Source organism: Leopardus geoffroyi, chromosome D2 (genome assembly GCF_018350155.1).
Source record: "Leopardus geoffroyi isolate Oge1 chromosome D2, O.geoffroyi_Oge1_pat1.0, whole genome shotgun sequence".
NCBI classification, from domain to species: domain Eukaryota; kingdom Metazoa; phylum Chordata; class Mammalia; order Carnivora; family Felidae; genus Leopardus; species Leopardus geoffroyi.
Window position 1 is genome coordinate 24,351,288 of NC_059334.1, and position 27,832 is coordinate 24,379,119.

At 35.3% G+C, this 27,832-nt stretch overlaps 1 protein-coding gene across 3 annotated transcripts in view; it reads right to left on the reverse strand.

Moving 5' to 3' along the window:
* Positions 1-722: 722 nt before the first annotated feature.
* The window catches only part of RTKN2 (rhotekin 2), a 72,633-nt gene continuing 45,523 nt past the window's right edge, over positions 723-27,832 (reverse strand). For all 3 annotated transcript variants that reach the window (XM_045437538.1, XM_045437539.1, XM_045437540.1), the window contains 5 exons: positions 22,116-22,222; positions 21,065-21,196; positions 8,158-8,323; positions 3,793-3,900; positions 723-2,522 (listed from right to left, as the gene is read on the reverse strand). In XM_045437538.1, the coding sequence (XP_045293494.1) occupies positions 1,987-2,522; positions 3,793-3,900; positions 8,158-8,323; positions 21,065-21,196; positions 22,116-22,222 (1,049 nt within the window). In that variant the 3' untranslated portion in view covers positions 723-1,986. The remainder of the gene's footprint in view (positions 2,523-3,792; positions 3,901-8,157; positions 8,324-21,064; positions 21,197-22,115; positions 22,223-27,832) is intronic.

Here is a 27,832-nt window from a genome sequence, read left to right on the forward strand (position 1 = left end):
GTACATTCTCTTTCCAGTACACCTTAAATCTTTCTTGATATAATATGCATGAGGAAATGACAAGAATATAATTTGGAAGTTTTAACACCGGTTGTTATAAGGAAGGCTTCCACTAAAAAAAAAAAAAAAAATGCTTAGATGCCAGTTTCAGAAACAATTTTGCCTGCAGCATCTTCTAGCTCAATAATTTAGTGACAATGACAGTCACAAATGCTGTCAAAAACAGCAGTGAGGTTTAAAAAATAAACAAAAATTCAAACCATAATATCCTGTAGATTTTTAATATGTCCTTTACTGATTTGGCAACCACAACAGACATTGAGGAGAGCCTCCTAGTTAGAAAAAACAAATTAATCCTACCTTTGCAGGTTTTCATACACGTGACTGTCTCTACACCCTCTAAGGCATGCATACGGGGCTTCCTTCTCATCAAATACTATGTCTGTCCTGGTGTTCCTGGTCACAAGAGACCTTTTGTATCATTACTCCCTCGAGTTGCAATTCTGACTAGGAGGCCCGGGCAAACACAAAAGTAACCTGGCAGTTACATCATTCTCTATAAATGAAAAAAGACTGCTATCTAAAAATAATGAAAGGCTCCATTTAAATTAATGTTATTTTTTGTCAAGTGTTCATTTTACTTTGTAATAATGTAGTTCTGATCCAAATAGAGTTCTCATGAGCTTTAAAAAGATCTCTAGAGATTATACGCAGGCCAGTAATTTAATTCTTGAATTTTTATTTCTTGCAATGACATTTAGGGTTCAGTGTGATTTCACATTTTTTGGTGCTGTTGCTGACACCTTATGGAAACTGTTTTATTTGAAAATTCTGACTTGATTTTTAAAACTGTTCAGTTCTTGTTTAGAGGAATCATTATTATTTAAAAAATGGATTGTTTTGTTCCTTAAGGTATGCATCCTCTTGCTGTTGATTTCATAATCCTGTTTGGGTCACTGTGATTAGTTGCTATGGAAATTACCTCCTATGGAAATGATTCCGATGTCATTGTTGTAAGAATATGACTTTTAATGAATAATATCAATAGCAGACATCAACCCTTACTAGAAAAAAGGAAATTTAATTAAAATGTTTTAAAAGGATTAATTCTGAAAATTATTATCATGGCCAACTTTTCTGATATTTTTCAATCGGCCATCTGCTTTTTAAATAAGCATTAAATGAATTTTAAGGTGTTAATCAGCTACTCACTTCCCCAAATTCCAATGTCACAATGGAAATTAGCACCATGCATAGAAAAGTGGAAATAAAGAACATTTCATTTACCTTTTCTCTAAACTAATAAATGTTATGCTTCACTTTATGAGTTAATGTCAACAGGATTTCAGGGCTCATCAAGGAAACAACTTTGAATAGCACATTATAAATCCCCTTTAAAGATGAAGAATTTAATATTCCAAAATTTATCCCAGGAATTTGAAAGGTCAGTGAGTTAACTAGTGAGTTAAACAATAGATGAGAGCCAGTGAACCATTAGATGAGAATTCCAGAATGCTAAGAAGAAATTTTCTTGGGTGGATTCTATAATTTGTGGTTTGAATAAAACTTTTGAAACATTCCATTAGTATTAAAATTCTCACAATGAGAATATGGCTCAGATTTAACACATTTTAAGTTACTAGACAGTCTCTCCCCAAAGAAATTTTAATGCCTTCTTCTGCCTAGTGCTTGCTCACTGCTGGTACTAATTTAGGAATAAATTAACCCTTCCAACAATTAGGATATTGTCTAGAAACTGCCTCTTGCACTCTACTGGGGAAATCACTTACGTTCTGAAAATCAGAAGTAAAAGAGAAATCCATTTCTTCATTATAAAACATTTTTTATACCTAATAGCTTATTAATTATTGATGTAAATCACTATCATATTTACCAACATAATTATGTATTACTATATCACCAGTGCTTCTGAATTAAGCCTAACAGTTATAGATTTTCTTAAATGTTTTATACATTAAGGGTTTTCTACACTTGTGCTTGCAACCATGATCGAGGATCCAAAATGTCTTTGATAGATTTCTGCCTCGGAGCTGGCACTGGCTTGGCTTCAAAATTGGTTTTAGTGTCTGTGAGTTTGCCATCAGTTAAATTATTTTTCCTGGCAGGGAGAAGTTTTCGAGGAGCAGCCATTGGTTTCTGTAAGTGATGCATTAGGGTTGATAACTTGGTATCCAAAGGCGAGGCCCAAGATACACTTGTTTTTTCCCAGTTGTCCTTAACCAATTGATCTGTGTTGCTCTGTGTTTTTAAGCTGAATGGAGCTTTATCAGAAGGAGGAAGGGGAGCACGTCTCTTTTTCCCTTTCCCGTCATGTAACTGCTTGCTTGCAGGAGATAACACCTTTTTCTGGATAACCACTTCATGATTACCATCAAAGAGGTTGGCCCAAAGAGGTGGTGAGGGTTCTTCATGCTGACCAATAAGAAACTGTCCATTTGTCTCTTCAAGTTTTTTTTGTATGGTCTCAGTTAAACTTTCAAGTTTTATAGGTGAATCAATGCCTGTAATGATTTTGAGAAGAAAATGCATGGGGAAAATTCAGAAGCTGTGTGCACTTTGAGTCAGTTATTGTTTTCTAAACCAACATCTATAACGGTCATCAAAACACACTGGATAAGCAAGTGATTTGGAGTTGTTTTTCTTTTTCTTTTTTTTTAAGCATTTGCTTGTAAAAATAACCCTTCCCCTACCAACAGAACCAAAAACTAAGGAGCTCATTCACTGTGCGCCACACATGCACGCACATGCGTAAATGTTCCTAAATAAACGCGTAAAACTCAGCTTTCAAAGGAGTAGAGTTACATCAGGATTTTTTTTTTCAATTCTGTAGATTAAGTACTTATTAAATAACTTTTCTTGGATTTAAAATCTATTCTGATTTCTAGGTTAGAGTGGATTCCCTTTTTACAAAAGCCTGATATGTAAACTGGGACAAATGTAACTGGATTAGTATCCTTTCCTGTAGACTAGCAAAAGTCTCTGTTCATAGAGAAAAAATTCCAAAACCAGAAACCCAAGGAAACATTTTGGTGATAAGGGTTCTGGATGAATTTTTCCTTGGGAAAAATAAGAGAATAGAGATAATGTCTATTAAATGAATCACTGGTATTTTCAAATGTGTAAACCCAAATCTATCATTTTTAATCTAACATTTTAAAGTAAGTGTAAAGTACATATTGGTGTCAAAACAGACTAGAATTTAGTGTTGACCTGTGTTCACAGCACTGTTCACTCAGGCAATCCTACAAAGATAAATAATTACCCTTCAAAGTGTGGGAAAATGGAATATTAATGAGTCTAGAAATTTAAAATTTTCCAAAGCATTAAACTTAACCAAATTTTTGACCTGAGATGAAAGAACACTTCCGTTTACTAGTATTCATTTATCAACATTACTTTAAAACAAATTTAATAAAATACAGAAAAAATTATAGAACGTGATTATATTTTAGAATCTGCAAGTTCACATTTTCAGAATTTTCATCAGCTACTCAGCTAATATTTATTTTCAGTGCACCTTTATTCATTTTGAAGCCTTAACATTTTTGTTTGATCTTAAGCATTCAAACTATGAAAAATGTGTATTCATTAATTTTGTATTAATTCATCTATTAAACATGAGTTCCTCAGTCTATAATCATAGTCTTTTTTCATTCGTTTTGACTGCACCCTGAAAATTTTAGCATTTTAATGTCAATAGAATAAGCTGCTTGAGTATGGACAATGTTGTTTTTGTTACCCCGAAGCTTAGAAAAGACAAACCCCACTTACTCATATCATGGTAGACTGAGGTCGCCTCTTTTGTCAAGAACAAAGGTGGTTTCCGTGGTGACATAATCTCAATTTTCATAAGTTCTTCACAACAATGCTTCCATTGGCCTAAGAAAGACAGAAAAAGGCAGGCTAGTTTAAAACATAAATGTGAAGACGTATACTTCATTTTCAATAGATATCAACATATTTTTTTTTTTGCTGTGAAAAATAACAGTGAATTTATAAAGCATTGCCTTAAGGAAGCCACAAAAACCTAATACTACCAATGATTTTACAGTCCACATCTGAGCACAAAAGTAATCTATTTTAAGAATAAGTTCTGTGCACAGATATAAGAAGCTAAGATCTCTAGGCTATTAAATACTGTACTATTTCACTGGCACAGTAATGATCAATAACTAAAATTTCTATTCATGGCAAAAGTTGGCACAAGTTCTCCTCTGTTAAATATTAAATAAAAATACCCAGTATTTAAGACATTTGAAAGGTAAAAATCAACCAAAATATAGTTAGAAATAATGCTTCTCAAAAATGGCTTTAATTTTGAAAATTCTAAGAAAGAAGAATTGTTTATTTAACAACTATTTCTTCAAATGATTATGCTTTTCAAAAATCACATAACTAGAAAAATGCTGCATTTTCAGTCAAGTAAAAGGTATATAAAAGCCCATTACAATAAAAACACATTACTCCAAATTCTAACTGGATCTAATTTATTCAGGAAGGACACTTTAAATAAAGCCAGTAGTTACTAGGAATAAAAAGTACTCTTAAATAAGTTGCTTCAACTTTTAAGTTAAAATTTTGAAGTGTGAACATTAATTTTTCTTTTAATTATGTTTTATTATTTTCATCTTAAAATTCTCAGATTAATCTCTTCTGAGTGGTGGATATAAACAACTTAACCTTTCCATATTTATTGTGCACCTACGCGCTGAGTAACAGCTGTGCTAGAAACCATGCATCTCTCTGTTCATATTATAAAAGCAGGTTACTGGGGTTCGCTATGCTTATACTCTATCTTACATCTGTAGAAAAGTAAATGTCATACACATATGTGTCTTTTTGGAATGATTTATGATCTATATTTCTCTTCCTTTTTATTATATTCTCAATATCCAATTTAGTTATTTTCGATAGCTTAAAAATGAAAGACATTTCACGTTTAGTCAAATTATCTATTCATTTTTGTTGTTTTAAATCTAATATACAGCCATGGTTATATGGTAATATGCATAAATTTTAAATCCATCACTTTAAATAGTTAAGAAACATAAAAAACCTTTTAGTGTGTTTTATTACAATGCTAAGTATAGAATATGGCAAAAATTTCAAAATAGCCCACATAGCATCTCAGAGAGAGAACAAAATCTTGAGTTTGAGGCTTCAAAGGTTGCTCTGCAGAATTTAAATCTAGTAGGATCTGAGATCTGATAACTTATTCCTCCCCTCCACTTCCTTTTTTAGATAAATATATAAAAGCCAGCTTTTCCTTCTTGGGGCAGAAAAAAATTAAGGTCTTATCTAGTGGAAAAATAATGAAATACTTTAAGCTAGCAAACATTTCTCTGTCAAATCTTAGGCAAATTACAAAGTGCCGTATTTTCTCTATATTGATAGATTAAAGCTGTTCATTGTTAAAGTGGTAGCAGAATATTAATCATGTTGAAAACTGGAATATAAAGCCATGTTATCCATGTGTAACTGAAGTCAGAGGTACAAGTGTGGAATGTTCATTGGTCAATTTTACAATGGAAACATTTATTTTACCAGTGAATAAATTAGTATGCAAAGTTATACATGATACCAACATGTTAACATTAAAAAAAAAAAAGGCCCCAGTATGAAATATAAAATGGCTATGTTGTCTTCACATAAAATCTGTCTACTGGAGGTGTTTACCACAATAATATTTGTTATAATGTTCCCAAATGATCTGTTATGCTAAGCTGCTTATGTTGACTCAATATGTATATTATTAAATACTTGAAACAAATTTATCTTTGACCCACCACTCCTACCCCTTTTGATTTTTCAGAACAGTGTCATTCCTTTTACGTGTTTTTCAGCTCTCAAATATTAAAAATTAGCTATCACATCCCCCTTGGCTTCCAACCTCCACTCTTCATTCGTCTCTGTTCTTCTGCAGGCTTAGTGCCATTAATGTTTTCTTGTGATTTTTAATCTCACTCTTTCAATTTTCTACTCTTACACAGAGTCAAATAATTGAAATTTGCTCTAAATATTAAATTACTCTTAGTTTGTTCTGCCTTGAATATCCATCCTCTACTATGTTCTACATATCACATTTCACCTAAGATCACGACAGGCTACACTTACCATGAGGAAGATAAAACATTTAAAGTACAAGTCAATCTTTAGGATCTCCATCTTTGCTTCATATCTTCATACACAATGAATTCTTTTTAAAAAATGTTTATGTATTTATTTTGAGAGAGAGAGAGAGAGAGAGAGAGAGAGAGAGAGAGAATCCCAGGCAGGCTCCATAGTGTCAGCGCAGAGCCTGAAGCCTGATGCGGGGCTTGAACCCACCCATGGAACTGTGAGATCATGACCCGAGCTGAAATCAAGTCAGATGTTCAACTGACTGAGCCATCCAGGTGCCCCATACATAATGTATTGTAAAATGTGAATCTAACAGAATTTATACTTCAAAAACTAGATAGATTCGCAGATTTTATCCCAAATCATTAAATACTAAAGAAGTAGCCAGATCTAAGAACCTAGTTGTCATCACTTTCTTATTTTGACAGTTGTATCACGAGATTTATATCCCTCCAACTCCCTATTTTAGCATGATAAATTACTTTATGTAATCTGGACAATAAAAACATGAGATCATCTAGTAGTATTTGATATCCAGACTATAATATTCTGCATTTTTACCTCCTCTTACCCTGTTCCTGTTTTTATACACATAAACATTTTTATAGAATCACTTCTAAAAATAATATAGTCTTTGTAAGACAAACTCTCTAAAGCAGAGCATTTAGGAAAGCAGTTAAAATTTCAGATGTGATCAGCAAACGAAAGGAAGTTGTTGTCTTTTAAGTTACACATCTAAGATCAGCTGAAGTTAAAAAAAAATGTAGTACATGCTGATAAGCATGGAACAAATATTCAAACGCCTATTGAGTGCCTAGGGATAGTACTTAAGGAAAACAAGTCCTAAAGAACTCCAGAAGGCTATAGAGGGAGTCCTCTAGTTTCCTGCAGTAAACCAGACATCTCTTCAGGCCTCAATTTTCTCAACTTTAGAGCAGAGGGAAGTAATTTCTGCCCTGCTGGGCTGTTGTGAGAAATAAATGAAGCCATATGGTATGTTGAAGGTAATCAATACGTTCAGTTCCCTCTTTGCGTCCTCCCCAACCATCACTATAATACTTGACCAGGCCATGGATCACACTGGGGACAGGAGGTATTAACTCTTTTATAAAGCTCCCCAAAATAGCTCATTAAGAAGTCCTAAAATTTCTGTTGGATTATTTCTAGGGGTTGAAGAAATAACTTTGATTGTTTGGAAATGGCTATCCTTTGTAATTCTATAAAAAAGCATTCTAAAGATATAAAATGCTGGTTGAATCTAACAGTAGGCTTAGTTTGACTAGAAATAGCCCATATCAATAGTTCACATTTACACAAGTGCCCTCCTTAATACCCATCACCCATCTAGCCCATCCCCCATCTCCCTCCCTCCTATCTCAATATATCATTTCAATATTTTCTTGTTGATAAAATTCCTCCTTGAGAATACTAGATCACATATTTTACATAGTAAAACTCTTATTATATTACTATCACATTGTTTTTAAAATCATGGGCTGTACTATTGAAGCTGAAAAACCACATGTATGGTTTAAAAAAATTTTTTGGATGATGTCCAAAATGATATTATAACGAATCTGGAGTTAACAGAAGGTTACATAAAAATGAATTTCCTTCTGAACATTTCAACATTTTAGAATCATCACTAACCTAGAGAAGTGTTTCACTCCTCAAATGGATTGTTATCCCTTTGATTAAACACACTGCTTAAACCAATTAAAACCTAATATTTTGAAAAAATGTGGTCTAGTTGTTTTAGGGACCAAAGGAACTTAAAAAGTAACAGGTAGAGATACTAGGAATTCAAAGGTATAATAAACTATAGTTAAAGTCAGGCATTGGGGAAAAGTTGAGAGAAAAAGTGATCAATGCATTGATGATATACTATCATTTTATTCAAGAGCATAAAAAATTCTTGATACAAATTATAACATTATAATTTTAATATTTAGATTGCTTTGTGCATCCTTTCATGATACATGAATATAATACTGGCAAATCCAAAAATTAACTTACTAAGATCAAAAAAATGCTGCCAGAAGGCTTCCATCCATTTCTGGAGATCTTCTCTACTGTCCACTGCAAAAATATGAGTTACAGACTGTCCAGCAACAGGGTTGATAACAGAAAAATTATGAATTTTTTTCTTGGCATCCTTATCCATTGCACGAATTCTGGTTTCCTAAAAATTAAGACAAAATTAATGTTTTACAAGAGAATATTTTTATAATTAACAAATAAGTATTTTACTGCTCACTACCACACTCAGAGCAGATACATTTATAAATCTTGTTGCTGATCATTTAAAATATGGAACTTTGAGAATTTTCAAAATTCAGACTCAGATCACCGAGTTAAAAAATGCTTTGTAGTAAAAATACTGAACAATGTTTCAAAGCATGCTACATATAGAACTTACATTAAATTACATGAGATTAAAACATAACCTGTTTTGATCCTTTTAAGTAGGAGTATGCTGTCTTTTATATACATCTTAAAATTTGCAATAAAACAAGTATGGCATGTCATAACTGTAATGTGAATTATATTAACTACATTTCCAACAGTAATAAAATAAAAGAATCAGTAAAGAATGTTTGTTATTCTAATATTCAGGCATTACATACAGTGTTATCACTTAAAGCAGTAAAACCATAACTTAGTGTTTACTGCAGCAAAGCAGTTAGGTTTTTCCCATTAACATTTATTTCATGTGTAACATTCATTTACAAAGCTCATAGCTAAAGATCCACGAAGTACTATAACCTTCATGATGGTAACAATTATTTTTTTAAATGCTGAATGCAACACTCTACAACAAAGGCAATGGTTTCATTCATGTTGATAGTCTTAAGCTTTTTTTCTGAGTGGTACTAGGTACGACATTATGGTGCTTACTGTGTCTACATGTAGAAAGTCTGTTCCCAAGTGACACAGGCACCACCATGCCACATGACAAGCTAGCAACTACATGTAGTTTCCAAGGAGTTTTGGGGAAACAATGGGGATTTGGCTGCCTGGATAATGAGTGATATTATTCTAGAGCAGTGCTGTCCTGCACAAGTGAGCCACATCTGGGGTGCCTGGGTGGCTCAGTTGGTTAAGCATCTGACTTTGGCTCAGGTCATGATCTCGTCATGGTTTGTGAGTTCCAGCCCCATGTCGGGCTCTGTGCGGACAGCTCGGAGCCTGGGGCTTGCTTCGGATTCTATGTCTCCCTGTCTCTCTCTGTCCCTCCCCTGTTCACACTCTTTGTCTCTTTCTCTCAAAAGTAAATATTAAAAAAATAAATAAATGAGACACATGTGTAATTGAAGATTTTCTAGTATCACATTAGAAGGTAAAATGAAAACTGGTGAAAATAATTATGTAATAATTATTACAATATTTTGAAATAACGTTTTTATGGGCGCCTGGGTGGTTTAGGCAGCTGAGCGTCCAACTCCTGATTTCAGCTCAGGTCATCATGATCTTCCAGTTGGTGGGTTCAAGCCTCAGCACAGAGCCTGCTTGGGATTCTCTCTCCCCCTCTCTCTGCCCCTCCCCCGCTCACACTCTCTGTCTCTCTCTAAATAAATAAACACCTTTTTAAAAACTTAAAAACAATTAAAGAAAAGGGGCGCCTGGATGGCTCAGTAGGTTGAGCGTCCAACTTCAGCTCAGGTCACGATCTCGCGGTGAGTTCGAGCCCTGCGTCAAGCTCTATGCTGACAGCTCAGAGTGTGCAGCCTGCTTTGAATTCCGTGTCTCCCTCTCTCTCTTTCTCAAAAATAAACATTAAAAAAATAATTAAAAAAATAAAATGTTCTTCTGCAACCCAATGCATCCAAAATATTATTTTAATGTGTGATTGAAAAACTTTTTTTTGAGATATTTTACACTTTTTCATTCTAAGTCTCCCAAATCCAGTGTCTATTTTATACTTAAAGCACATCTCCATTTGGACCAGTCACATTATAAGTAGCAGCCACTGGTAGCGAGTGTCTACTGTCCTGGGTTGAAGAGTCCTAGAGGAATACGTTTAAACCTACTGGAGTGTGTGCAGAAGAGGATTTAGTTGGCAGTTACAAAAGCTGATTAGGAGTGAGAAGAAATTCCTCACTTCTTTCAGCACTGAGTGAAGAGAAATTGCATGTATTCTCACACACCAAAACTAACATATACATATAATGATGTCTATGGACAGGAGCAAAGACTTACAAAGAAAAGCTATACATTCCCTGAAGCATGGGAAAATACAGACGGGTGAGCACCATATAAACACTAGTTCCCCCTTATCCTCAGTCTGTGTTTTCTGCAATTTCAGTTGCCCCAGTCAACTGTGGTCCACAAGCAGATGATGCTCCTCCTGACACGTCATCAGGTCAGCAGAGCCTAATGCTTCTACGTCATCATAATGCCTACGTCACCCACCTCACTGCATCTCATCACACAGGCATCCTATGGTCTCACATCCATCACAAGAAGGGTGAGTGTGGCATAATAAGATATTCTGAGAGGCAGAGAGGCCACATTCATGTAACTTTCATTACAGTACATTGTTATAACTATTCTATTCTACTATTAGTTATTGTTGTTAATCTCTCACTGTGCCTAATTTATAAACCAAATTACCACAGGTATGTATGTATGTATGTATGTATAGGAAAACACAGTATATATAGGGTTAGGTACTGTCCACAGTATCAGGCATCCACTGGGGGTCTTGGAACATATGCCCTGCAATTAAGAAGGGATTACTGTGGATGACAGAAGTTCTTTCCTGAAGGAAGGAATTCTTATTCAAAAATCACATGAGAAAAAATGTATGCTGCATGAAGTAGCAACCTAACTTTGAAAGTCTGGAGTATCACAAAACATAAGGATTAGTAACCATCTTAGAGACACTGTCATCTTTAAAATGTAGGAGTGTAAGTGTCTTCAGAGGATTGTAATGGACTTATGGTCAACATTGTAATTTAACATAACGGTCTTTTTACATTCCTATGCCATGGTAATAAACTTTGTGAATTAACTCTTTTAAGCAATTATTTATACAATATAAAAACAAAATGGTACCCTAATTGATATCCTTGCAGGCTGAAAATGCACGTAATCAACCTCTTTAAGTATAACGCTTATTATCACCAGCAGAGAATGACTGAAGCTCCAGAAAGAATCTTTAATATGCTCTCAGTAAGACTTACTGAAGGCTGACTCAGTGGGGGAGGAAGGCAGGAGAACCCTCTATTCTCTCAGTATTAAAAAAAACACTAAAATATGAATTATTCTTGTTGTTGAAATTGTGCTTTTCTCTCCATTCAAATCTATCAGAATACAAATTTCTGACTACCTTTTGTATGTAGGATTAAAATGGATTCAACTTTTAAATATGGAAAGTGTGATTTTTATAGATGAATATGTACATTTTTAATAATACCAAGATATCATTTCAAATGAAAATAGCTATGTAGAAAATCTGATGAACTGGATCATTTATATCTTTCTAAGAGAATATAATGCAATAATATATAAATACTGTACACTATACACTCCATTAGCTCTGAGGACCATAAATACCACTAAATTTTTAAAACATGAGAAGCTTTTAAAAGGTGCAAATGAAATGCAGAATAGATCATTTGAATTAACTTCTATATTTTATCACCCCAAATAATTTAACTAATGGGAATTTTTTCAACCAAAAACTGGATGTCAAAGAAAAAGTCATTAAATAAAGTTTCTGATAATGTCAGAAAGTCCATGCAAGCTGTTTTTCATTCTGGGCAAAGTATCAATAAGAGTTCTTAAAACTTCAATGAGGAATGGATTAGAAAACACAAGGTGAATTTTAGGACTGTTATCATTATGGGCTCACATGACGCTTAGATGAGGGCAGTGTCTCCTCTTAGCAGGGTTTGAAAGCAAGAAACAGGCATTTCTGCTCCCACTATTTCTCCCACCTAAAATACTGCCTGGCACTCACTAAGTGATTGAAAAATATATGAAGAATAAATTAATGAGATAAGAGAAGAACAACTCAGATAATGACAGCTTTAGGTTGACATACAAGGATCGCAGAAATAGTCCTAATCCAACACTTTATAGATGAGGAAACTTAAGTCCCAAAATAAGGTTTCTATCTAAAATCAGAGTTTCCTGTCTTGCTTTTTGCTAATCCCAAACCATTTAGTTGATTAGGGAGGTTTTACAGTCAACTTTTACTGCTCTGTGGATAAATTTGAGACTTCATTGTGAAATTTTAATCCTTGGCTGGATCTCCTTTCATCAGTCAACACATACTGAACTGGAACCTTCCACTGCATGAGATGGTGGGTACCCAGAGAAGGCCAACTGAAGTCAATACAGATATAACCTGAGAAGTCAATTTTGTAACAAAATATAATTAACTCTGAAATCAAAGGAAAGTTTCTTTTAGGCTGTTCATTATTTTAAATTAAAACTGTACTTCAACCTCTCTATTTCTGTGGTAATGGAAAATTACTAAATTGGGACTAGATTTATGCACTGTTTCTTACCTTACTTTTGACTATACGATCTTTAAAAAGTCTACTCCGTACCCAGATTATGGGTTCTAAATATTATTTCTTACTAAAAGGAATCAGAGCTCTTTATAGACATGGCTAATTCTTAGCTTGGGCCAGAAAATATATAGGATAATCCCTGAACTTCTTATCCTACCAAAAATCAAAGATTAATAGGATTGTATCAAAAGGACTCGAGAGCCAAACTGAAGAAGCTTCCAGTAGCCAAAGATGGGACTATCTAAATGTCAATAAGAATCCAATGGTAATGGATTAATGCATGAAATGTCTTTAAACCCATAAATTCTTAATGATATTTAAAAATGAACTCATTTGGGGGTAACTGGATAGCTCAGTCAACTAAGCATCCAACTCTTCATTTCGGCTCAGGTCAGGATCTCACAGTTGTGAGATCAAGCCCCATGTCAGGCTCTGTGCTGAGTGTGGAGCCTGCTTGGGATTCTCTTTCACCCTGTCTGTCTCTCTGCCCCTCCCCCCACTCACTCACTCTCTCAAAATTTAAAAACAAAATGGACTCACTTGTCAATTTTGAAGGATGCTAAGGAACCACCTCATTGTTTTGGCAACTAGTTAAACCTTAAAGTCTTTATTCTGTCTTTCCTATAAGAATTGTACCTCAACCAAATAGCTGATAATATAGAGGTATCCCAGCTAATAAATGAAGAAAGAATGTTAAAATACCACCAATTTTCAATCCCTAATGAAATAAAGGATGCAATCAATACTCACCTATGGATGTTAACATGATTAGAAGACCCAGGCAATTAAATGTCTCCCAATAAAAGTACACAATATTTCCTAAGATATATTGTTGCTAACCAATCAACCAACAAACAAAAATCCGATCCAAAAATAGGAGAAAAAAAGACAACTCAAAGATGCAATCAGCAAAATTCAGAGTATGGAAAACTCTGTAGGATAAATGACTCAATTTCTTCAATAAATTGTGTGTGTGTGTGAGAGAGAGAGTGTGTGTGTGCATGAGACCCAGAGACAACTCCAACAGAGTTAGATTTAAGAGATCAAATCAATTAAATGCAATATATAACCATTATTTTAAAATCCTGATTCAAAAGCTATTTAAAAAATTACAAGGCTGGAAAATTTGAACACTGAATTTTTGATGATATATTGACTATATATATGACTATAAATTTTCGTTAAGTATGATAATTGTAATAATTATAAGTAAAATCATATAGCCTCCAGGATTTGCTTCAAAATAATTTTACGATGGACAATGTACGAGGATACAGACAGGTTTATTTCTATCGTTCTCCTTAAAGATTATCTTTAAATGTCCCCTCCCCAAATTAAAAATAAGCTACAAGTACAAAGAACTAAGTGCCTGCTTTCCTACCTATAATGCTGAGATAATATTACTTCACTCACAGCTTCCTCATGAACATGTTGTTAAGAATAAATGAGTTCTTTGAAAGGTGTTTGGTCTAAAGTCTTGTTAATCAGGAATGAAGACAAAATGTTGCTGACGAAAAACAAGCTTTAGACCTCATACACACTCTAGTAACAAAGAAAGCATACTTTCACAGTATTTGGCAAGGAATGTTGGAAATACATAAACCATAACCATAAATCAAACCAAGCATTAGGAAGGATTAGTATTAGTGTGATATAATTATTTTCAATTTATGTCAATGAAATCAGATGTAAACTCCTAAAGGAAAAGGCTTAAGTAACTATTTTTGCTGTATTTAATAAACGACAATCTAAATAGTTGATAGGATTGAGACATTAAAGGACTAACATAATCAGAAAAAAAATCCCATGTGCTTCATAATAATTTTGCTTGTTAGGGTCCATGACAAACATAATGGTTAAAGCAATTTCAAGATAATTTAACAAAGATCTATCAGACCAAGTAGTAATATTGATTTGGTTAGTACAAATTTTATTATTCATTATTGAAATGATGTACAGTATCTAAATCAAGAAAAAACTTTTGATCTCAAAGACCCACACCACTTTTCCATTCCACTACTCACCCCACTGGCAATGGATAAAACTGGCTAATAAAATGTTTTCTACAATATATAGAAGATTCAATGGCTCTGTTAAGTATCCCTTATTGGGAATGTCTTGCTCAACAACATTAATAGTGAAGTTTTTTGAAGTTGAAGCAATCACTTTGAAGTAAATCATCCTTTCAAATTTGGATTGAAAACAGGAGGGGAATAGCTCAGGCTTTTCTTCCCTTAATGTGACTATTTCCACAGATGGCTCCCTATGAAAATTAATAAACTGACTTAGCTTTATAGGAAATGCCATTTAGAAAAAATTACAGTTAGAGAACAGATCCTGTGATCAAAATAACAGAATTATTGTTTATACACCTTAGCAACTGCAAAATTTATGATTTCACATAATTTTTATAGTAGCATTAAGCAAAATTATTATTTTCTAAATCATGAGATAAGAAGAAAGACAGCAAAGAGAAAAGAACTCTAATTTGTACTTAATATTTAACAGTATTAAGCATAAAAAGATGTTAGAGGGGCGCCTGGGTGGCGCAGTCGGTTAAGCGTCCGACTTCAGCCAGGTCACGATCTCGCGGTCCGGGAGTTCGAGCCCCGCGTCAGGCTCTGGGCTGATGGCTCAGAGCCTGGAGCCTGTTTCCGATTCTGTGTCTCCCTCTCTCTCTGCCCCTCCCCCGTTCATGCTCTGTCTCTCTCTGTCCCAAAAATAAATAAAGGTTGAAAAAAAAAAAAAATTTAAAAATAAAAAAAAAAAAAAAAAAAAAAAAAAAAAAGATGTTAGAGACCCAGAATTGAAAATATACTAAAAACTGAAAACCATTCTTAAAAGTTTTATTTGGGGGCACCTGGGGGACCCAGTCAGTTAAGCGTCTGACTTCAGCTCAGGTCATGATCACATGTTTATGATGTTTATGATCACATGTTTGAGTCTGACGTCGGGCTCTGTGCTGACAGCTCAGAGCCTGGAGCCTGCTTCAGATTCTGTGTCTCCCTCTCTCTCTGGCCCTCCCCCTGCTCATGCTCTGTCTCTCTGTCTCCAAAATAAAAAATAAACATTAAAAACAAAAAATTTTTTTAAAAAAGGTTTATTTGGTGCTTACCTGCTCTACATATCAGAAAATACCAAGTTGGCATTTATCAAAGATCCTATTTAGCATGTATCCCATGGAAATTTCCAAAGTCAAACAATTAAAATACCTACCTTATATTTTAAGATCAAGTAATTTAAAGCATTGAATAAATAAAAATCTATGAGTTTACCATTAATCCGGGGGGGAACACAATAGACACAACATTCATTTGCTTCTTCTGGAGGGAGTAATGCTGCTCCGATACATACTGCCAATATCAATACAAGACCAAAATACCAACTCCTTACTCTGAAAATTGGTAATTAAAACAGTAAGCTTTTATCCTGCCATTTCAGGAGGGACTGGAATTCATTGTTACTTGATGAGAAAAAGTCCTTCTTTATAAAGAATGCCAGCTAATACACGTAGAATGAAGGGTATTGTGAGAACAACATATGCAATCTCCAGTGTGATAACCAATTCAGACAAGGGCAATCCGGTCGCTAAAACCATTATGTGAAAGACTACTGGACAACAAAGATATACAAACAGTGCCAAACTATCACCTCACTGATTACTTGCTAATAGTAAAGAGGATGGCTTACCGTTATGCAGGAGAGAGTTAGTGGTCACCACCTTAACCAAGTCATTAAATGTGGCATTGCCAAAATGAGACAACCCAGCATCATGTACCTCTGAACAGAATGCCCTGTAAAGTATTTGTCATTATGCATGAAATATTCTTGTAAATAATGTTTAGAATGAATCTAAGCAAACCTCTAGACCTAATTTACAGTTGAGAAGAATGCACAATCCTTGAATGTTCCTAGATTGAAAGTAAAAGTTAAAAGGACACTTTAGGGAAAATGGGGAAATTTGAATATGGACTGGATATTAGAAGTTATAAGAGAATTATTGTCAGTTTGGCTAGCTGTGATGATGGTATTGTAATTTCATCTACACAACACACTTTTTTTTAGAGGCTCCTATTTTTAAGAGTTGCATGTTGAAGTATTCAGGGATAAAGTATCAATGTTGGAGACTTATGTTCAAATGGTCAGCAAAAAATATAGATAAGAGACTTTACAGACTTACAGCTGTAAGATAAATAAGATCTGAGGGTGACTATAGCTGATAACACTACTGCATTATTAAAATTTACTAAGAGAGTAGAACTTAAATGTTGTCACAAAAAAGCTTTAAAAAACCTATAATCCAATACTGATTGTAGTAATGATTACACAACTGTATATTATTTGTCAAAATTATCAAATTGTACATTTATAATTGGTGAATTTTATTTTATGTCAACTATACCATCATAAAGCAAATTAAAACTAAATACAAAGAGTTTATGGGGCGCCTGGGTGGTTCAGTCAGTTAAGTGTCTGATTTTGGCTCAAGTCATGTTCTCATGGTTCGTGGTTCGAGCCCTGCATTGGGCTCTGTGCTGACAGCTCAGAGCCTGGAGCCTGCCTCCGATTCGGTGTCTCCCTCTCTCTCTGGCCCTCCTCTCTCCCTCTCCCTCTCTCTCTCTCTCTCTCTCTTTCAAAAATGGATAAACATTTAAAAAAAATTTTTTTTAAATACTTTTGTTTTGGGGCACCTGGGTGGCTCAGTCAATTAGGCCTCTGACTTGGGCTTAGGTCAGCATCTCGCAGTTTGTGAGTTTGAGCCCCATGTAGGGCTCTGTGCTGACAGCTCAGAGCCTGGATGCTGCTTCCATTCTGTGTCTCCCTCTCTCTCTGCCCCTCGCTTGCTCACACACACTCTCTCTTTCTCTCTCTCTCTCTCTCTCTCTCTCTCTCTCTCTCTCAAAAATAAATAAACATTAAAAAAATTTTAAAAAACATTTAAACTCCCCCCCAAAAGAAAAAAAGAGATAAAGCAAAGATGACAACAATGATAACTGTTAAAGCTAGGTGGTATGAAAGTGTCACTATAGTATTGTTACAACTTTTCTATAAATTTGAATAATTTTCTAAGTTGAGAAAAAAATAAGTAAAAATTACTTTAATAGGAGATGTAATTACATAACGGCCAAGTTTACAGAAGTAACAAATACATTTCTTGACTGAGATAGTCATATTTAAACAAGAAGACCAGGGCATTTACTGTTAAAAGTGAAGTATTCAGGTAAATGGAAGGGTTCAAAAGAAGCCTGAGGTAGAAGTAGGAACTGCAAAGAGAAAAGCTGCTACAGAGAAAGGGCAGGAATCAGTCCTGGAGAAAATTAAGACAGCAATGTCACAAAGCTAGAGAATGGAAGACTGTGTTATCAGTTTAATCTTTGAGATCAGCAACTAAATTATATTAATCTTCTCGACCTAACCCTTACCTCATGGTTTAATCTTAAAATTCTCTTTTGTACTTTAGACAAAAGTCATGTGCAATGACAATTTATGTCATCGGTCGTCAGGGTCAAATACAGCCCATACTGCCCCAAGTCTAAGGCTGAGGTTATACAAATTACTAGATTAATCATTTTCCTGTGAATTTGTAATGGTCAATTGTGGAACCACCACTGGGATTTCTAAGTATGGTGATTTTAGTCATCTTAATAATGGAGCTGATTGACTACAGAATCCTATCAGTCACCAGGCCACCAGCTTTTATTACTACACGGAAAAATGAGTCAATTGAAAAAAGATTAATTCAGCCAGACCATGTAAACACTGTTAACTGCTTTTTTGGAATTACACCCTTGTCATCAGACAAGAAAATACACTGGTTACAGTAACAAAGGGGTTCCATTATAACTGCCTCTTAAATTTAAATGGTAAAGATTCAATACGTGTCTAAGCCATTGCCTATAGGTAGGTAGTAACTGTGGCCTCAGACTCAAAACCTCACTTCAGAGCTGTTTTTACTCTCATAACTTATTCAGAGTGGGTACAGAGATGGGAAAAAGTCTAATTTTGCCTTCCAAATCTAGTCTAGCAGTATGTCTGTAAGGAAACAGAAAAACAGTGAGCCATATAATTTTACTTACTAGCTCGACAAGTTCTATCTGATCTGTGAGTCTGTTTCTTCACTTGTAAAACAGAAATAACATACCTATAAAACAGGGCTGACTTACCTGCTCTGTCTACCATAAAGGACTGATAAGGTAAAATGAATACCTTGAAGACTGTTTTCAAATAAAATAAATGAGTTTAAAATATCATCTGTCTAGATTACATTTTAATTTGTTGTCTGACTATCCATATTCCATTGCACAACATGGAAGAAAAAAATCGGTAGAATTCCATTTTTCACTACCTAGCTACCTAGTGAAAACCAGGTTAGATAAAATCATCTATGCAGAACTCTTGCCAAAAATATTTACTCGAATCTAGTGAACCAATTAGTCAAAAACAGATTTAGGGACTAGCCTGGATTTTTACAAAATGTCAATATAGTAAAAGACAAAAAAAGAAAAAAGAGGCAATGAGTGATGGGTCCAATTTAGGTAAAAAGGAAACAATCAAAAGACCTGGTGACCAGCTGCAGTTTGTGATCCTTGATGGGGGTCTTAATCAAACAATAAAGAAAAATTAGAACATTTTAGGCACAATTTGCTCTCTCTATATTAGATAATATTTTACCAACAGTAAATTTCATGACTGTGGTAAATAATATGGTCATGAAGGAAATGTCCTTGTTTTTAGCTGAAACATACTGAAATATTCCAGGGAAGAAATGTTATGCTGTGGGCTACTTACTTTCAAATGGTTCTGAAAAAATTCTCAAACTATGCGAAGAGAAAGCAAATATGGCAACATATTAACAGCAGCCAAAGACTCTAGGTGAAAAGTATATAGGTGTTTGTTATTCTATTCTTTCAACTTTTCTGCACATCTGCAATTTTCAAAAGACCAGGCAAAAGTGGACACTGCATAAACAAGACAAGACAAAACAAAACATTGGCAAGTAATGAAAAAATATATCAATCTTCCAATAAAAAATATACTTTTCACAAACCAACCTAATTATCTAAACTAAAATAAATTCACCATGTTTTAATATTGAGGTATATTATTTAAGAGCAACACTAATCTTTCTAAAACACAACACAGATCAATTAAGTGGACCTTAATGTAAAAGGTCTCACTGAAGAAGTTCCTTTAAGAAAAAGCAGTATAGGGGCGCCTGGGTGGCGCAGTCGGTTGGGCGTCTGACTTCAGCCAGGTCACGATCTCGCGGTCCGTGAGTTCGAGCCCCGCGTCAGGCTCTGGGCTGATGGCTCAGAGCCTGGAGCCTGTTTCCGATTCTGTGTCTCCCTCTCTCTCTCTGCCCCTCCCCCATTCATGCTCTGTCTCTCTCTGTCCCAAAAATAAATAAACGTTGAAAAAAAAAAATTTAAGAAAAAGCAGTATAATTTCTAAAAGCAGGATAGAAATGGACTAAATGTCATTATTGGAAATGATCACAGAAATTAACTCAAGTCTTTATAGATTAGTAAAACAGTATCCACATGTTTTTCAAGACATACAACTTTATGTTTTTCCAAAAATAATTTCAAGTCAAGCAGAACATGTACAGTTAACAGATGTAATGGCTCATATTTTACCAGATACTTCAATTCAACCACTCCAAAAGCAAAAACAAGCAAAGTAAAACAACTAGAAACAAGTAAGTATAGTCTATGGACAGAAAACATGATACTCTGCTCTAGAAATGCCAAGAAGTGCTCTAGAGTAGGAATGCCAAAAGGGGAGGAACCCTCTAATAAACACTAGACTTAGGTAACAGATGAAGATAAATTTAAGATCATGCGATAAGTGTGTGTGTGTGTGTGTGTGTGTGTGTGTGTGTGTGTGTGTGTGAGAGAGAGAGAGGGGGGGGGGGGGGGGGGAGGGGGAGAGAGAGAATCAGGCTTTCCTTTTCTGACAGAAGGTTGGACAACTGCCCATCAATCCCCTAAGAAATCAGGAAGTACACCCGGGAATACCTTTTTATGGGTTCATTTGAATACTAACTTTCTAGAAAAAGCATCACTGTAACATGAGCTATCAGTTTATGTTTATATTATCTCTTAAATAAATTCATGAAAAATTTAAATATCCTGTTAATGTGGAGTTACATTCTCTGCTTTAAAATCTATTTACTGGTATAGATTTCCAATTACTATGTTTTCTTAGGAAATATACAGTATTTCCTTTACTGGATAAGCACTGTAATAGAAGAAAAAGAGATTAATTTATCTTTATGAACTAACCTATTTTCAGCAGTCCTTCCCTTTTCTTCATAAGGTGGCAATAATGTGAATTGTATGGAAAAGAACAAACTATAAAATATTATGTCTTTATTTTCAAAACAGCGTTTTATTTACCTTGTTAATGGACACTACCAAAGTTGGCTCCACTTTGGCTTCAATTTCTTCTGGTGTATAAAAACAATAGAGTTTACCCCCTCTTAAAACACAGTACAGCCTTCTCCAACTAATCAGGCTTTCTACCATTTGCTGAAAAAAAATTCAAGAAGCCATCAACCTTAATCATTATTTATCATCTTAACATTAAATTCAACAAAATACTTAAATTACCAAAGTTATGTTAGTTTAAAAAAATTTTTTTTAATGTGATAGAGTTACCCATTAATTTAATGTACAATAAATCAATAGTCCAAAATGAAAGAGTAAGTTAATATCACAGAAGAAAGGTTTGGAATTCTCAAAAGCATTAAGCAAATGGAGGTAATGATTACCACATAACTTTTACACATATAGGATCATAAATCAATGCAGTTTTAGAAAAGCTAGTCTATTAAAAATTAGTGCTTCAAATTCCACAGCAATCCATCTAATAACTCAAAAAAATTATAAAAATAACTCAATACTCAAAATATAATTTTCCCTTACTGTTCTCAGAATACTGGAAAATGTTGACTACCCTGTAAGAATGAAAATTTTCTTTCCTCTTAATGGAATCTTTTTTAAAAAGGTATTGATTCACTGAAGCCCGTAATTAATTATTTACTGCATGTAAATAACTGTGGTTATAAATAAATCAGGAGTAGGTGCCACAGAAGCAACTTTGGAAGCCCAGAGGCCTTAAGTGTGCCAAAAGCTGTCTGCCAGGAAGGCCTTCTCTGAAAGGTGGGGAACAGCCCTAATCTGCTTCCACGAGGGGTCCCTGCTGCTGATTGTCCTGCTACGGCCATTATGAAGCAGAGGGACCTGGAAGTGGCTCCTTAGCCATCAAGCCTGCATTAGACCCCTCCCCTTCCCACCTCCTCACCCCCATTCTATGCCTAACATTGGGAAAATGGCCATTTAAAGGAACACTTTAAAAATAATACTTTTCATTATCAGAAGACCAAACTGCCAGTATATTAAGATCTAGACTGTAGCTATAATTGTAGGATATTCAAAGTCCTCCAACCTGCTGATGTAGAAATCCTGCAAATGCATCCTTAGCCACGCACGCTGGCTGGGCAACTAGGCGGCAGCACATGTTGCCGTATAAGGGAAGCCAAAATGAAGACTCCTCTAGTTAAACAAGATAGAAAAAAAAGCAAGTTACAAACATGTGTATTTAAGGTCATTATACATTTTCATTTTTTTTCTATTTTGCAATTTTTTTTGCTGTGTATAAGAACATATGTAAAGGCTCATCATACTCAAACAGCAATGCCATTGTTAACGAAAAAATCAAATATGAGAAAATAGGACAGGATGATGTTAAACTGATAATGCTTTTACCCAAAACAGACGTGGAGCTTTTAGTCTCTTGATCTCTGGTTTGATCTTAAAGTATTTAACCAATGAAGGTAGTTCAGGGCATATAAGTAAACTCATTTAAAATAAAAAACATTCTAATAAAATGATTTTTATATGTCAAATTCTACTTCGTGTTCTGATTTTCATTGTAATATCTAACAAAGTGATCTGAACATAACATTTCAGAGGACAATTTCAAGATAATGCTTGTATAAGCCTCTTGGCCCTTCTTCTTTCCCTTCCCTTACTGCACAATTCAGCTGTAAGTCACTAGGTAGAGCCCACCCCCACGGGCACCTATGCCAGGTGCTGGAGCCAGGAAGGATGGGGATGGTGAGTAGGAGAGCTGTCAAGCACCAGGTGTCAGAGCCTGAATGGGCTGAGGAAGATGGACCACGTGGGACACAGCCCATGGGGGATTTCTCCTCAGGGGGTGGCCTGGTGTGGGGAGTCAAGGCCCAAGCAGAGTGATGTCTACATGGTGTGGCTGCCCAATGTGAGGTGTCAGAATCCAAAGAGTAAGGAGAGTGTGCATATTTGGCAGGTGACTCAGCCATGGCAGTCGGAGTCTGAGAGCAGCAAGGTCACATTCAGTGACCCAGAAAAGTGTGTCAGAGCCCAGTGAGGGGGGCATCTGAGAACAGAGGCAGTGGGCGTGGGGTGTCAGAGCACAGGCCAGCTGAGGAGGGTGTCCACTTGAGGTAAGGGAGAGGGCAGCCAGGCAGGGGAACTTTAAGCCTGTGGTGGCCAGGCCTGTGTGAGCCTCAGCAAGGTAAGGAGAGTCTACATGAGGCAAGGAGCAGCCTAGAATGAGGAGTCAGAGCTCCAACAAGGAGAAGAGAGTATCTATTCAAGGGAGATAAAAGAATGGTTCCTTTCAGGAAGGCTGATCAAAGAAGAAAACGCATTAAAGGTACAAAAGACGGGTTTCTTTCTGTCAGAAAAAGGAGTTACAAATGTGTAGAATGAACTCTGTGCTGTTAGATTAGAACTGGATGCACTGGTATGGACTCATGATTTCCAACATACAGAGATTAGGAAATACAGGACAAAACACATAAGCATGTGTGCAGCTGTGTCCACTGAGAGCGCCCGTGGAAAGCCACACTCTAACAGTACCACTCTAATATATCTAGAGCCCAGCTCATGTCTTCTAAATATTATTTCCATTACAAAGAACCAGCATTCCTTGGAGAAATGACCGATTCCATGACTGGGGCAAGGAAAGTACAGGATGAACCTGAAATACCTTGTTATGCCATAAAGCAAGGAAGTACTCATGATGAGAACACTGTCAAAAAGACAACAGAACCCTTCTTGAATGTGTTCCCATTGGCCAGATTGGAGACAACTTGAACCTTAAAACAAGCAATGATATTAACAGATTATGATGCACTGAATAAAACAGGAAAACATGAGTCCATATTGATATAAACAAATGAATAAATTGAAAGACCAGTAAGACATACACTTACATAGTTTCAAGCCACCGCCCTCTTCCACACAAAATACATATTAAAAGTTCTTTCAAAGGGGAAACAAAAGAGTAACTTTACAGTAGAGAAGCTGGGCGGACACCACACTAATCAAGTGATCAAAGTAAAAATTATCAGTATTGAGATGAATCAAAATTACATGCCACTTGACAGAACTCAATAAGAACTCAGGATCATTTCTGTGATATTCCTGCCAAAGATGCATATCCTAAGTCTTATCCCAAGAAAACATCAGACAACCCTAAATTTAGGGACCTTCTGCAAAGTAACTGACTATGATGTTTAAAAATATCAAGGTTATTGGGCTGCCTGGGGGCTCAGTTGGCTAAGCATCTGACTCTTGATTTCGGCTCAAGTCCTGATGTTGTGGTTCATGGGTTCAAGCCCCATGTCAGGCTCTGCACTGACAGCATGGAGCCTGCTTGGGATTCTCTCTCTCTCTTTCTCTGCCCCTCCTCTGCTCTTTTTATCTCTCTCAAAATAAATAAATAAACATTACATAAATTTTTTTTTAAATGTCAATGTTATGAATGCCAAGAAAAGACAGAAGAAATGGTCCAGTTTGAAAGAAACTAAAAGAAGCATGATAATTAAATGCAATGAATGATTCTGCACTGGATCCTTCTGTCATAAAAGACATTATTGGGACAAGGAGCAATACTTTATTTAATAGAGTTTGATGATTAAATGGTAGTAATGTATTAATATTCATTTACTGACTTGGAATAGTGGTAGTGATGTAACCGATGTCCTATTAGTAGGAAATATATAATAACATATTTGGAGGCAGTGGAGAATCACGTAAACTTGCTCTCATAAATTCTTTTGGGAAAAAGATCTTGACATTTAACTTGTAACTTTTCTGTAAGTTTGCAATTGTTTAAAAAAGTTCTTTCAAAAAACATTAAGATATTCCCTTAATGTAGTGTGTAGATAGACATACAGCCTTCACATCTGCATGGAAAGAAAGCATTGTGTAATTGATTCCCAATATGTGGCCCTTTGCCCACAATGGACCACACAAAACTGATTTCAAAGTTTTCAGTGCATCCCTGTTGGTAGTGCCTCTAAAATTGCTAGCCATTGGTTGTTACGATTTTTGACCCCAAAATCAATAATCTGGAAACTCTGGAAAATAACTCTGGAAAATAAAACATTTTTTGGTAAAAGTACAATTATATATAGATGCCATGCCAAGGTTTGGTACATCAGTTACATGAAAAAGATGTGCCTAAATAAAGTACACAAAGGAAAACAAAAAAGTTTTTAACAACCTGCCTGCTCATTATTAAGAATAGAGCACAACAAATTGTCTGGGACTATTCAAATCTTTTTTACTAATATCTTGGTAAAGCTGCTACCTTTCAGAAATAAAGGGTTTGACCTCGGAAAAAACATGCATAAATAGAACACAGGCAATGATTCCAAAACACAGGCATAAATAAATAGATATAGGAGAAATTCCTTTTCTAAAATAGGCAGGAAATGAAATAAAAATTCGACAAAAGCAGGCATCTGAGTAAAACATCTGAAATCAACTTTGTGATTTATGAATTTAAACTTTGAAAGCAAATTTCTTTATGTAGCAATCCTAGATTTATGGATGGCTTATGTTCTAAATATCTGTAGGCTAGTTATTTTTAAGTTAGGATACATTTTGTTAAAAAAATAGAACCATAAATGATGATTAGCTTTTCATACGAGTTCATAAAGTTTGTTCAATCACTAATGTATCCTGGAAACTACCACTCGTAACAAATGTGCTTCTCCAGTAAAAGAAGTTTAGATTTCATAGCATGCAGAGAAAAATAATTTCCTCCTGATTATGGTCCTTGGAAAGCAATATTGGATGTAGAATTCCTTTTTCTGCAGACCCCTTGCCATATACTCTGCAATCACCTATCCCTTCTGACCAGGGTCTCTTCACAGCTGAGGACCACCGTGGATGAAGTGCAGAGTCACAGCTTCTTCTCTCTACTTCTGACAGGAAACATGGCATCCATCTAGTCACTTAACCCAGCTGAGGACCAAGTCTTCATGTTTAAAAATACTACCCATCTTCAGAAGGAGGGCTGTTGTGAAAATCAAATAATGTGGAAATGGCATCTATCATTGTGTCTGTCACATACCAGCTTCCTGTTATTTCATATCTAGGACAGTCTCACTCCCCAGACCATGCCCTTTCCATTTTCAGTGCTGCCTCCATCCCTGCACAAATTATCTAATCCAAATGCTTAATTCTTCTTTTCTAACCAAGGGCGACATTAGGACAAAATGAAATGAAACAGGAAGTGAAAAAGCAATTTAACTTTTCACTACTTAAAGATTTTATCTAATTCATTTATATTTTCAAATGGAGAACAAAATGGTGTTTAAAAATGACAGCAACAACAAAAACAAAACACAGGCAAGGGAAAGAATCCAGATAACATCTTAGTTCCCTGTGAGTCAATCTTCACAATGTGGTTTCATTGTTTCATAAAAAGAATAAAAATTTCTTGATGATGAAGATACCATTTTAGCTTTTCCTTTCAATTATCAAGAATAATAAAACTGAGTTATAAATTTTAGAAAATATAGTTATTTCCTCTTGATTTTACAGACACTGACATAACTTTATTCAGGAAAACCCAATGTATTAACATAGATTTATATTAATGAATAAATTTGAGGGTGGCTTTTTTTCGGTATAAAATTCAGTTTCCTTTAAATTAGAATATTTCTTCTTTTTCCAAATAGGATTGATTTATAAGATTTTAATTCATACACATTCTAGGAATATACCTCCTACGAAGAGTTAGGCATATGGGTTATTGTTTCTTTAACTTTCTTCTGTGGAGTCCACAAACTCCAGTGCCCACAGTTTTGGGTGTTACTGTTTTAAGCACAGTCTCAGACTTCTCACAGTGTGTGAGTCTGTATTGCATTTCTCTAAAAAAGAGCCATACCACACAATGCCCATGCTGATCTACCCATGAGCATTTTATTGAACAAGAGTCTAGTAATATCTTAGAGAACACTGAAGACAACTGAGGAAGCACTGCTAAAATTAATGCTTCCTTTATGAATTGTATTCTTTTCCTCAACTTTTCGGATGATTTGGTTGAAAGAATGGGGCCTTTCATCATCAATTCCATTATTCACACATGGATGGTATTTTGAGTCTTTAGGTGCTTTAATAGTCATCATCCCTGACCAGAAAGCATAACAGAGAGAGTACAGCCTGTCCTGGATTATTTAAAGTCTGGCTCACCCACTTCCTAGCTACATGACCTAGCATGTTATGCTCTCTAGGCTGCAATTTACCCATCTGTAAAATGTAAATGACAATAAAATGAAGAACTTGTGAAGGTCACAGAACTAGCCAGTGCTAGAACTAGAATATGAGTCCAAGGCTGATTGGTGCCACAGTCCACACCATTAATCACTTCATGGTAATGCTTCTTTATAGACACATCCCACAGACACTAGGAATGAAAATTGCTTAAAAGTGTTTGTTTCTTTGGTTGTTTGTTTACTTATTTTACATTTTATTGTGGTAAAAACACCTAACAGAAGATTTACCCTCTTATGAGATTTTTTTAAGTTTATTTATTTATTTAGAGAGAGAGAGCGTGTGTGCCCAAGAGCGGGGGGGGGGGGGGGGGGGGGGAACGGGCAGAGGGAGAGGACAGAGAGAATCCCAAGCAGGCTCTGCACTGTCAGCACAGAGTCCAACGTGGCACTTGAACTCACAAACTGTGAGATCATGACCTGAGCCGAAATCAAGTGTCAGACACTCAACCAACTAAGCCAGGCACCCCACCTCTTAATAGATTTTTAAATGCACAATACAGTATTGTTAACAATAGGCTCTACATCATACAGTAGGTCTCTAGAACCT